This window comes from Leptodactylus fuscus, chromosome 6 (assembly GCF_031893055.1).
Source record: "Leptodactylus fuscus isolate aLepFus1 chromosome 6, aLepFus1.hap2, whole genome shotgun sequence".
Lineage (NCBI taxonomy): Eukaryota > Metazoa > Chordata > Amphibia > Anura > Leptodactylidae > Leptodactylus > Leptodactylus fuscus.
Genome location: NC_134270.1, coordinates 51305725 through 51319320, shown reverse-complemented (window position 1 = coordinate 51319320; position 13596 = coordinate 51305725). Strand labels below are relative to the sequence as shown.

The 13596-nt window shown below is 42.7% G+C and overlaps 1 protein-coding gene across 2 annotated transcripts in view; it reads left to right on the top strand.

The window, feature by feature from the left end:
- The window catches only part of VAMP3 (vesicle associated membrane protein 3), a 226420-nt gene that overhangs the window by 17366 nt on the left and 195458 nt on the right, over window positions 1-13596 (top strand). The window contains exons 2-5 of one of the 2 annotated variants that reach the window (XR_012716993.1): window positions 201-276; window positions 1796-1954; window positions 2565-2616; window positions 3910-5256. Coding sequence is in view for 1 of the 2 variants with exons in the window: in XM_075279944.1 (XP_075136045.1) it covers window positions 201-276; window positions 1796-1954; window positions 2565-2616; window positions 3910-3926 (304 nt within the window). In the remaining variant the exon portion in view is untranslated. Of the gene's footprint in view, window positions 1-200; window positions 277-1795; window positions 1955-2564; window positions 2617-3909; window positions 5264-13596 lie in introns of those variants that run through there. The other variant, XM_075279944.1, reaches the window with a different exon arrangement.

Genomic DNA, 13596 nt, shown 5'->3' with positions numbered 1-13596 from the left:
AGAATATAATTTCTTCTCATTCTAGGCAGATTGCTAGTATTTTGTTTGAGTTGGACAAATCTGTTGCAGCCGGGTAGGTTGTTGTCAAATCTACACGGCTCGGTCTCTACCTCTGAATGTATAACCAGATGTCTGCTCATTGCTGGAATAACCTAATCCAAAACCTTCACCTTAGAAAATCCTCTTTCCGGTTCTTTCAGGTCAACCCCTGCAGCGCCCGGCGATGCCGCGAGCAGTAACCGGCGCCTCCAGCAGACACAAGCTCAGGTGGATGAGGTAAGTGTCCTGTTCATGTGCTAACCAATGTATTAACCTCTTTCCTATGATGGAGATCATGTGTATAAGCCACAGTACCTCATCTTTAATTTTAGCCGTCCTCTGCCGTCATCTCAATTTACTCCTAACTCTATGGCGTCGGCTGTAGAGGACCTGAGAGGGAGGCCGGCACGTAAGGGTTAATGCGCCTGACGTCAGCTCGAGTACAATATTATCTCAATCAGTTGATTGTTGTAGTAAGACGGTAGTGGCGTTGTCACGCTGCGAGCGTCTCCGCAGCAGTGTTTGCAGACCTACTTCTGAACAAACACTTTGTTTATCCCGCATCATTCAAAGCAATGGTTTGTCAGATAATTCATGCAGAGAATTGCTTTCCGGCGCGCATCTATTTTTGGCGTTCTCTTTTGTCCAGTCTCTCTGCGTCTATATGTATTTTTATTATTTATATCTGACTCTGTCAATGGCTTGAAACTCGTCCACTCGATCCCCTTGTCTTGAAATATACTTGTGTCCTGCAGCTCCAAATTACTCTTCTCCTTTTCTTGAAACCAATTACTTGGCACTTCCTCAAGCTGTGCTTCAGCTGATCGTATTGATTGGGAGCCGAGGGCTGGAGATTTTGAAGAATGGATTTTCCCCATTCATAATTTTCAAGATGAGTTTTGCAGGAAGCAATTCATGATCTGTGTGGGTTTTGGTTAATAAACTTTCTTCAGGTTTTGCATCATTAGTCATTGAGGATGACAGAAAGCCGCCAGCCACGTGCAGGCTGGGGTTACCACTGCACCAGAGGATCCACTAAGGTGAATTGGTGCCCTATGCTGCTGTTATGTGTAGTAAAATGCCAATCCCCTTGAATAAAAACCAATGTACCTTGGCATAGTCAGTAAGGGCCATTTGGTGCCTTCGTTGGGCGTCTTGACTGATCTGCCACTGTTCATTCAGGAGTCCATTCATACGGAGGAAAATGGTGAGGAATTTGGTGTGGAATTTCAGCCTCTCATTGACTTCGTTGGGAGGCTTTTTTTCAGCGCTAAAATTCCTCACCAAATTCCTCACCATTTTCCTCAATGTGAATGGACCCTAATAGAAAAACTACAAAATGCTAACACACAGGTGAACCTAGCCTTATTAAAGGAATTGTCCAAGACTCTGTGTATTGGATACTGATGATGACCCATCCACAGGAGCAGCCCGTTCTTATCAGTGCGGGTTCTGAGCATTCTCACCCCTACAGATCTGTAAGGCTGGTCTTACATGGCCGTAATGTAAGTCCGCAAATGGTCCGCAATTGAGGGTTTTCAATTGTGGACACATTATATTCAATGCGGCCTCTTACACCACCGGCTATTTTATCCGTGGTGTGGCCGGGCCGCAACCGTGGTCCCCAATTTATACAGCATGGCCATGAATTGCGGCACTGCACGGGCTTGCCCATAGAACTCTATATTTCATATATATGTTCAGTATGTAAATTTAAGTAATTTTTTTTTTTTTTTCCACCTTTTTGAAATATTAGGTTGTTGACATTATGAGAGTCAATGTGGACAAAGTCCTGGAAAGAGACCAGAAGCTTGCTGACCTGGATGACCGAGCAGGTGCTCTGCAGGCCGGGGCTTCACAGTTTGAGACCAGTGCAGCCAAGCTGAAGAGGAAGTACTGGTGGAAGAACTGCAAGGTAAAGCTTACAGTCTATGGGGAAAACTGTGACCTAATACCAGCTAGTGCCTGCACCTTCTGCAGCTGAGCGCATACATAGTCTGTTGTGGGATGTCTGCTGATAAATACATCATACAAGTGGCATCATGAAACTGGAGTGATAAGCATACAGTACATAAGTAAATTTTAGGATTAAGAGAATCTGAAGAGATCCATCAGATCGAAACAGCGCAGTCCATAGCTGGGAATCTGTTCCTTTTGGAATAGAAATACTATTGTTTGGCAATAATCCCTGTATTATGTTGTTAGACTTATTGAAAAAAGTCATGCATGATGTTAAGGGGGCTGTCCTAAAAGACAGCAAACAGAGGCACTGTTCTCCTAATTACATCCTGGAAAACAGATTTGCATATTTTTCCCATAAATCCCCCAGTGGAGCTAAAATGGCTTGTAAGTCTGCATACGCCTGTAAAGGTGCACACTCCCTAAGGAGTGGTGTTATCCCCTGATTCTGGGCTGGATCATGGAAAGAGATGGCTTATTCCTCAGGTTATGAAATAAATAGTCTATCTCCTGACTCTGAGCGGGTCGTACATGTTCCCCCATAATAACTGTCTCTCTCTCTACAGATGTGGGCGATATTAGTTGCTGTGATTGTGATAATCATCATCATTATCATTGGTGAGTACACGACCTGCACAGCAGTTTTAGGCTTATCTATGGTCTTATGTTCTTCTCTTAAACCATAATTTTTTGATATTTGCTTGATCTGGCAAAAAGCCATTATCGCCAGGGAAAGCTGTGCGTGATCTAGTATGATGTTTCTCATGTTGTAATAAGGCACATGGAAAGGGTTCTGTTTAAAGGGATGCTCCACTGAAACGTAAACTCTCCCGTGTGCTCTATTATGCTGTTCCTTGTGTCAGTGTCTAAAGTTAAAGTGTAATTTTTTATTTTTTTTTTCTTTCTATGGTGTTGTTTGGTGAACATATTTTGTCATATATTTAATTAACCTATCTAACCTAACTTTCTTTTAATAGAAAACAAGCTGTAAAATTCTCCTTTGCAACCCTCTGACTGAACTGTTACTAAGGGAAATGATACACATTAGTATTGCCATGGTGTACAGATGTAGTATTTGGCAAGGTGGGGAATGGTCACATCAAATGACTTTATCTCAGGTTTAACACCACCTATGGGACTGCTCCTGGTATCATAAGAAAGCAGAGACACTCAGGTGTCTATAAAAATGGATATCTCTGGAAACACAGTTGGAAATTTGGGTTTTATGTGCAGAAGTGGGAAACTTACAGCCTGTTTTCTATTAAAAGGAGGTAAGGCATCGTTCACATCTGAGTTGGTATTCCATCCGGGGGAGTCTGCATGAAGACCCTTTACACACACCCCTCGCACCCCCCCACCCCCCCGAACGGGATACCGAACGCAACTGCAAGCGGTGTGCCAGTGAAAGCACACGGACCCCATAGACTATAATTGGGTCCGTGTGCTTGCCACCAGATCTCCGCAGAAATCATGCGGACATGAAAATAGTTCACAATCTATCTTCCTGTCTGCATGTTTCGTGCGGGCAGCGCGTGGCAAGCACGCGGACCACATTATAGTCTATGGGGTCCGTGTGCGTTTACTGCACAGCGCTTCCAGTTGTGTTCGATATATTCCTCATGCAGACTCCCCCAGATTGAATACAAAAGCATATGTGAACCAAGCATTTAGTTAGGTTAGTAAATGTTCACCAATCTAACACTCCCCAACACAAAAATAAAATAAAATATGACCTTGTATGGGCTCTTTACTAATGTAAATGATACACAGACCCCTCCACTTTCCAGTTTCTGCCAATGCTTTTAGAAGATAGTTTTAAGAAAGGACTTGTTCTGCTCTGCTACATCCGCACGTGTAGTGGTGGTTATTGCTATATTGCTGCTATTATACGCTGCTCTTCATCTCTTACAGTCTGGAGCGTGTCCTGATCTCTGTCAGCTGAAGTTGGCCTAGGGGGCGCTGCTGTTCACCATATCCTATCTGCTGTAACCAAGAGTTTCTATTCCGATGTCCAAGTCTTTTACTAGTTTAGATTTTTTTTTTTTTCTTTTCCCTCTTTGTTCAGAATGTAAGTGCCTTTCTATAGATATTGTACACTCCATATTTTAAACACTTTTGAGAATATGCTGCACATTTGCACGGTCTTAACACAACCCGTTCAGTTAGAGCCCTTGTCCGGACCTCTGGTGATTGTATATATTGGTTTCCTTTGTGATGCAGTTAAGGGTCACTTGTTATCTTAATGTAAAGTCTTCTGGGATTTTTCTTAATAACCTGTGGGTTTATTTAAAATAGGTTTTCTTGAAAAGGACCTTACTCCTGATATGTCGCTTTTAGTAAATACTTGATGTCCCCATGCTATAACAACTCTGAAACGTGTGTGCTGAGAAGTCTCCCTGTATTATTTCTGCTGCAAGTATATGGACACATTGACAAGTGGGTGTGGGAGGTGAGGGGCTCCACGGTTTAATATGGTCCATCACATTATTTGTGTGTTTCCAGGAGTGATAATGGAGGAACAACACAGGGCAAATTTAAAGAAAACAAACTGAATGTATTTAATGGGCAGTTGAAGTATTTACTGAAACAGACATGTCAGAAGAATAGACTTGTCGTCCTTTATGCAGTCTCTCCAGACATCTGTCCTTAGATAGTGATCTGCATCCCGAGGCTCTTCATATACTGGGAAACTACAACTCCCAGCAGTCTCGGGCAGTAGTATTATGTAAGAGCATGCTAGGAGTTATAGTTGGGAAATAATTTAATAGCCATAGATGGCTGACCTATATTATAGTGTCAGTGTCCTGCCCAGTTCCATAGCGATACCTATTGAATGATGCTGCTTTGCTAGTAGCTGATGAAATATGGGTTTGGTGATACTTGATAACTGGCAGGCACTTTTGGGTTATGGTTTTCTACCTGGACATGCTCATGCTTGTATGTGCCTTACTCCAATTGCTTTATACAACCATTTTCATTGTGTAGTAGAGTGGTTTCTGAAAAGGGATCCTTGTATAGAATAAGCCAATGTGCCATCCCTCCCATCTGCCACCAGAAACTTCAGGGAATAAGCCAATGATCATGCCGAGATCCTGTGCCTTTTTAACCCTTAGTGCCTTTGTCAGATACAAATGCCTCCTGACAAGCTTATGTCATTGTCCCCACTCTTTATTTCATGGTGGATGAATACTGACTTTCTCCTGTAGGTAAAGTACAGGGATAGGAGCAGAATGTGGCACACGTAACCTAACCCTTAGGGTAAGTTCACACAGGGTATTTTGGTCAGGATTTTGAGGTCGTATCCGCCTCAAAATCCTGACCAAAAAGACGGCTCCTGTTGAAATCAATGGGAGCCGGTCAGTTCTTTTTTCCGCCTGAAGACACTCCCTCCTCCCGACTAGGCCCATTCATTTAGGCCTAATCTGGAGCGGAGTGCGTGACTGGATGCCTGTGCACTGCATCAGCATCTAGTGGCAGTTACCCATATTTTGGTCTAGAACCTGAGGCGGCCTACGCCTCAGGTTCTGGACCAAAAATACCCCGTGTGAACTTACCCTAAAGGGGTTTAGTGGTCTGCTACACTGTTAACAAACCTGCAGCCATGTGAGCAGTGAGCAGAATTTGAGACACTAGGTGTAAGCAATGAATGTTTTGACTTGCTGACAAGCAGCGATCTTGAAAATGGTTATTAAGACCTGTATAGCTTTATTTTATGACAATTAAAGGGGATACCCCATATTAAAATGCCATAACACGTTATGTAGTGGCACTCTTAAGTGTTATTCCTTATCAGCTCATCATTTGAAGGCGCCATGTTGCCCAGCCAAGGTCATCCATTCCATAGGGAGCAATATGGCAGGATTGGGGATAAGGTCTGGATTTGCCATTTATCCCAGAAATCCATTTTACATAAGTATTTGTATGAATACAGCTGTGCCCCCTCAATATCCTTGAGGGTATTAGATGGTCACTTAAGGGCTGTCTCCAGTGTTTCTTCTGTGAATCTCCTCTGCTGAGCCGCTCGCCCAGTCCTTTCTAATAGCTGAACTGACTTATGAAATTGTAGGCTCGATGCCAATGTGATGTGCCAAAAGCCACTGGAAAAGGTTTTTTACTGCAGATATATTACGGCTTTCTACAGATATTTTCATAAAAGGACGGAGAACTTGTTGGGGTTTTTTTTTCGGTCTGCCTGCAAAATGCAGATGACATGGCGCGCTTTACTGCTTAGAAGGTTGTCGTCGCTTTCACTGTGCTCTTTGGCTGGAAATAGACAGACTCTTATGTGATGGGATTTTTACCTCCATTGATGACTTTTGGTATGTGACCAATGTAGCCAATTGCTACTGAACATCATCGAACCAATGTGAGATACAGCAATGATGCCTATCGCTTCCCAATGTCCTGTAGATGGAACAGTCTATCACGTTTTTTAAGTTCATACTAATAGCAGTGCTTTAGAAAAAGGAATTAGATATCTATATTAAAGTGCCAATAGTGCCTTACATGTATTCAGAACACACTCAGTGTATGAAATGTGTCTGATCCTGCCATCCTAAATACATATTATAGCAGGAAAGTGCCTTTACCAATGTGCCTGGACTTCCGGCCACAACTAATGTACCATCAATAACTCTGAAATTACTGGGGTCATATTCACATTTGGTATCGACCTTCTGCAAATATCAAATATTAATTCTGGTTTTATCACTACTGGTTTAGTTAGAGAATATGGCGGCTCTTCCTTTACACATCAATAAGATGAGATACAGCAACGGTTTTTGGATATCCTTGACTTGGTATCAACAAGTAATTTAATTATTAAAAAAATAAAAAAGCAGCCAGTCTGCCTTATAAGCCAGGTGCCCACCCTCCTTTGTACACTTTTTTTTTTTTTTTTTTTTCTCTCCCCCCCCCCCTTGTAAACTTTGATCACCAGCTTTCAATAAAGGTTAAAAATAAATGCTGGGAATTTTTTTGCTGTTTTTTTTTTTTTTTTTTTTCTTGTGAATGGAGGTCAATTCTAATGGCAAATTTTAAACTGTGGTAGATGTACAATTGTTGTGATTTAACACTGCTGCATTGTAATAAAATTATTTCTGCCATTCATGTGTGGTGTTTGTCTTGTGTGGGTTTTTTTTTGACTATACTCTATACCCTAGACACAATGAAATGCTAAACATCAGGAGGTTGGGAATTGTTACTAACTTATGAGCTACAGCAGGGGTAGGCAACATTCGGCACACCAGCTGTTGTAAGACTACAACTCCCAGCATGCATACTTGCTCTGCTGTTCTTGGAACTCCCATGGAAGTGAATGGAGCATGATGGAAGTTGTAGTTTCACAGCAGCTGGAGTGCCGAAGGTTGCTGATCCCTGAGCTACTGTGTGTGCTTTTTTTTTTTTTTTTTTTTTTTTTTTTTTTTTTTTGGGGGGGGGGGGGGGTTGTTTCTAACACACACCCATCCTGCTATAGCTTTGAGCTCCTCTGTGATCCCTCACGATTTCCAATTAAGGTCTATAGTGGACATTCAGTCGTTCTTCGGTTTTGATCTTAGTCTGCCGTACACTGTAATTTAGCTCTAAGAGCAGATGATTGTGCTCAGTTTTAGAAGCAAACACTTTACTAAAATGTCCTTGTACTACAAGCTATAGATGTCTTACTCACCCCGAAGATGGATAATGCAGTCATTTCTAGTTAAGTTCATCATATCTTCTTATGTGTGACTTGGTGACAACTGTTCTTGCACCAAGATCGGGGTCAAAAGTCTTCCTATGGCAGTGGTGTGCCTACCCTTGGCAACAAGCCAGTTCAGAATATATTGTATATTGTGCACCATTGTTACTAGTATTTACTTTTCTTAGCCAGAGAACCAGGCAAAGTAATAAAGGAATACTCCAATGAAACTGTTCACATTGTGTTATACTTGTTCAGTTCATGCTGTTGGTATATGACAGATTTCCTTTCCATTGCCCTTTTTAAAGGCAGTCTGTCATCAGAGCCCAGCTCCCTAGATAGATACACTACCAGTCAAAAGTTTTCGAATGCCTCATTGTTTTTTTTTGCCTTTTAACACCCTTTTAGTACAGCAACTAACATTAAATGGTTAAATGGAAACTTCAAAAAAAAATATGAGCAGTAGTGCAGGTTAGGGTCACCTGAATGAAAGGCTGTTTTCCCGTGTGGAGATCGCTATTTTTCTCAATATGCGAATTAACTGGAGCAACGAGGGTGTTCTCATTGCTCCAAATGGCTAACTTGGATCTTGACAAAAACTGCAATATCTCTTCAACAGAGGCACAAATATACAAGAGGTAACAGGTTAGGGTCACTTAAATCAATATTTCTGTGGGGCTCAGTTCTAGTGACAGACTCCACTACAATCCCTGTTTTAAAAAAAATCTGGATGATCTGTTAAGTTCAGACTGGGTAATGGTAGGGGCGTTCTCAGTTGGTGGAAATAAGTGGTGGGGGCTCAATGGATTAAAACAACAAAATATCTAGAAATGTTTGTGCAGGTACTTGCTTTCAGCAGTGACCCACTTTTTAGCCAGTGATTTGGTTGTGTGGGGTTTGAGCGCATCAGAAAGCGGCAACCCAGACAGCATTGAAGTGTATCAGCAGGCGAGTACTGCTTCTTTTCTTTCTTTAAAGGGGTTGTCCAGGACTATGATATTGATTGCTGCGACCTCTTCACTACTTAACAAGCCATGTAGTGCGTAGCGGATGTGCTTCTTATTACAGCTCACCCACATTTGTTTGAATGGGACTGAATCTCAATAATGCCATGTGACCAATGAATGCAACGTCACTGACCAGAGAAGAGATGGTGGAACTGAATATCTTAGAAAACCGGAATAGACCAATAAAAATGAATAAAACTAATGCAACGTTCCTTTGTTCATGTGTGTATACACTGTAGGTAACAGTGCTGAAATCCTGTGAAGAACAAAGTTTTCCCCTGCTGATCTGCACCATCTTGAGATAGTGGCGGGGCTTAAAGGGTCTATCATTGGAAACAGTCATTTTTAACTGATCACATCCTTGCATGGCCTTTAGAAAGGGTATTCCACCGTTACCTTTAGTATGTAAATTGCCTCAGTAGATTTTGAATAAGTCTGTTTTTTATTCATATGCTAATGAGCTTCTCCATGCACCCTGGAAGTCTCTTAGTGCACTGTCGTGTATATACAGCGCAGGCTGCTGCTGACTCCTCTTCCCTGCTCTCATACACAGCATAGAGAGGAGAGCTGGCTGACAACTTCCTGTACCCGGAGAAGGCTAATTAGCATATGAATAAAAACAGACTTATTCAAACACCACTGAGGCAATTTGCATACTAAAGACAGGTGTGGAATAAACTTTCTAAAGCCTATGCAAGGATGTGCTTAGTTGAAAATGACTTTTGCCAATGATAGAGCCCCTTGAATCTTGTGTCCTCCTGCAGACAGGATAGTGAGGCAGCAGCTGATCCATTCAGTTGTCTTGCAGCTTATTCAGTTGCTGAATTATACACAAATGTAGTTCTGGTGCAGTTTATTGAGCCAAAGTCAGACACGAGGAAATGGTACCATAACCTACAATTGACCGATCTACATAAGAGCTGTTCATCTTGTGGCTTTACTTGTTTCCAGGGCAGTGCAGGAGAAAGGTGCATTAAGGGTATGTTCACACAGGGTTTTTTGGTTAGGATTTTGAGGCCGTATCCACCTCAAAATCATAACCCAAAAGACGGCTCCCATTGAAGTCAATAGGAGCTGTTTGTTTCGGCTCCCGGAAAAAAGATGCAATATGCTCATTCTTTCAGGTGGATTCGCCTCGTGACATCCGCCTGAAGACACTCCATCCCGGCGGCCTATTCATTTGGGCCTAATCCAGAGCAGAGTGCGCGACTGGATGCTGGTGCACTGCATCGGCATCCAGTCGCAGCTACCCGTATTTCAGGTTCCGGACCAAAAAACCTCGTGTGAACTTACCCAAAGAAACTATTCCCTCCTGTACAGAACAGAAGAATCTCTAGAGATGACTAATAGATACTGTTATGTAACTCATCTACACTTGGCAGTAAATGCTGTGAGCTCCACGTGTCTTGTTCTTCAGAGAGTCGACCAAAAAGACGGCTGTCAAAGATGTACATGTGTATGTATGACAGATGAGCGAGAATGTTTCTTGTCATCTTTACATAATTTCAAGTTTATTGATAATCTTACTGTACGGAGCACAATAGTCTGAATAATGATCTGTGCAGTGTCCTCAAATATTCAGCTAGAATGCCAGCCCTTCCATTTTATCATGTCAAAGGGGCTGAAAAACAAATACAATAGAAAATTGGAATTTTTAAGGTGCATTAAAAAATTTTCATAGAAAAAATACACCAGTAAACCTACAATTACTTATGTAACAAAAAAAAAAATTAAAAATACAGAATGTAATAAATGATCTGATAAGGAGGCACATAGCAGGAGCATAATGATTGTTGTTGCAGGGGGTGCGACTATGACCAGGCCCGGAGTGACCACTATGATAGCGGTTAGAGAAATGGGCGTGGTACCCAATCACAGACCTCAGCAGTGACACCTGGGGCACGTCACCTCAGTCGCAGGCAGAGGAGGACCAAAGAAGATGCTGAAGAGAGGCAGATTAAAGAGGGCCTTTCACCACCTGGGGCACATGACTGTCAGAAACACCCTTCTGACAGTGAAGAGTTACGGTACCGGCACCGATAGCTCTTCACCAGGGGCACAGAACGTGAAAGCCAATAGTATGTCGGCCTTCTAACGGTAAATAAAATCACATGCCCCAGGTGGTGAAAGGTCCTCTTTAAGCGAATATTCCCAGGAGAGATGATGCAAGGTGAGTATAATGGTTTGTTATTTTTAATCACTTTCCTTGGGCCTCTACTTATACTCTGGGATCCGAGGAGACCCCAGAGTATAATAATAACACTGTAGTGGATGTCCGAACCTCACGAATATCCGCCAAATTTCTGAAGCGGCTCTTGGGAGCATTTTATACTGTTTGGGGGCCACTGTGGAGCATACTATACTGTGTTGGGCTCCTTCTCTATTCACATCACACACCATCTATTTTATAGCAGCTGTGCTAGAATAACATTGCATGGTGATTATAAAGCAAATACTGTGTGATGTAAATAGCAAAGGGGTCAGGGTGCGTGCAAAAGTGCCACAGTACCTTCAACATTTGATCAGAAGAGACCCCCCACTGATCTCTTACAACTCTTAGACTGTTAGGACCCTGCAAATCAACTGTTTCCCACAGCACATAGCTCCCAGTATTGCTTACATGCTAGGGGCTGCTCTGCTCACTCACCGTATTCTTGATGACTGCAGTTATGGGTACTGCAGCTGTATCCCTTTCATGTATCTTAGATACCGCTGCAGCACTCATAACCATCATGATCAAGAATATGCTGTAGGGAGGGGTTAGGGGGCCCTGGACCAAAGCTGTACTTGGGCCCAAAAGACTTTCGTTACGCCACTGCACATACCTATCTGTGTTTTAGCGCAATCTGATTTGTTTTTTCTCTATATGAAATAAGTAGGCTAACCTAATTTTTGCTGGGGTTACAGAAGCTGACAAATTATTGATCAAAGCATTCTACATAGTGTTTAAAAGAACAAGGACCCAATCCAAACTAAATCTGCCCATAAAAGGGGGAGCATCATGCATACAAAATACATGAACACAAATTTGGGGGCATCTAGTTGTCAATGTCATCTTCCACATGTGGCAAAGGCTGTTCCAGTCGAGTATATCAGAGCTAGGAGAGACTGCACGACAATCAGAAATTCAGGGAGCAAAGCAACAAAACTGATGTCAGGTTGAGTAATGGGATATTTGATTGGTATCCTAGAGAGAGACAAAATTACTACTATAAATAGGGCACAAAAATCTTTACTGTTTGCAGACAAAAAAAAACCTAAATTGATATGAAAACAATTGTATTTTCTATAACCAATTCAACAGGTCAAGAAGAGTAGTTCTTACAACTATCTCCTGATTCTCCACCATGGTGAGAAATTGCTAGATTTTCGAATGTTGATGTGTGATTGTGGCTACGAGCAGGAAGAGCCTGGCTAATATATTGTCCCTAAGTCTACTACAGTGCCCAAGGAGAAATAAACCTTTGTGATCGCTAAAGGGCTTTTCCAAGTGCAGAGGTTCCTGCTTTATACTTTGTATGTTTGCTCAGTAAACATGAGGAGTTCCAATCTTGATGGTAAAACTATGATAAACAATGAATGCCCTTTTTAAAGGAAGTCTGTCACCAAAACCCTACAGATCAACCTAGCTCTGTATATAGGTTAGAATCAAACCAGGGGCGCAACTACCAGGGTAGCAGTGGTAGCAGCTGCCACAGGGCCCGGGACATCAGGGGGCCCGGCGACAGCCAAAACAGCTGCAGATTTTTATTTATTTAATAGGCCGTTATTCGCTAGAGTAATGGGCAAGTAATGGGCCCTATTTACTTACTGATCCTGGATCCTGCTCACGGATGCCGGCACTTCCCCTTCTGTGGAGTCAGCAGTGAACAGGAGCTGGGATCAGTAAGTAAGGCCTCAGGCCCGCGAACCCAACAAACATTATCATTATACTCAGGGGTCTTTTCAGACCCCCCGAGTATAATGATTGGAGGGCTAAGAGAGGTGACAGAATATAAAAAATACTGTTACTTACCTCTCCTATGCTCCAGAAGAGTTCGGGCCTACTTCGTGACTTCCCAGACGTCACGTGGGCTTGCATCCTTATGTGTTGTGACGCAGGCCTGGCTCAAGTGACGTCTCTTCCATCATTGAAGATAGCTGACATCAGCGGGCAGTGTGCAGGAGCCCAGGAAAGTTAAGTAAGGCCGGGGCCCCAGGGGACGTAAACGTAGACGCTGCGGGAAAAATTCCGGCGTTTTACAGGGCAAGCAAAGGGGATGGGATTCATGTGAATCCCATGCCCACTTTGCAGAAGAAATTGCAGCGCGGACACGCTGCGATTTGCAAAGCTGTTGCGGCTTTGCAAATCGCAGCATGTCAATTATATCTACAGAAACGCTGGGGTCTTTCCAGTAGATATAATGTGAAGAGAAAGTCCCGCAGAGGAAAACTCAGTGAACTTTCTCTTCAAAGCGCTGCGCTGTTTGCATCCTCTCCTGGGTCTCTGATTATTATACTATATATTATACTAATTGTTCATGGGTGTCCACTATGGAGCATAATACTGTGTGCAAGGGTCACTATGGGGCATAATACTGTGTGCAAGGATCACTATGGGGCATAATACTGTGTGCAGGGGCCACTATGGGGCACAATAGTGTGTGCAAAGGCCACTATGGGTAATAATACTGTGTGCAGGGGCCACTATGGGGGATAATACTGTGTGCAGGAATACGGAGGGGGCACATGTCAAATGTTTGCCTTGTGGCCCTGACATTCCTAGTTACGCCATTGAATCAAACTGTGTGTTCCCCTTGTGAATTGTTGCCTCTGTTGCTGAAATAGCTGTTTTTGTTAATATGCAGATGAGATTTTTAGAGCAATGACGACGAGGGCGCTTTGTGGTAACTGCAACGCTCTCATTGCTCCAAA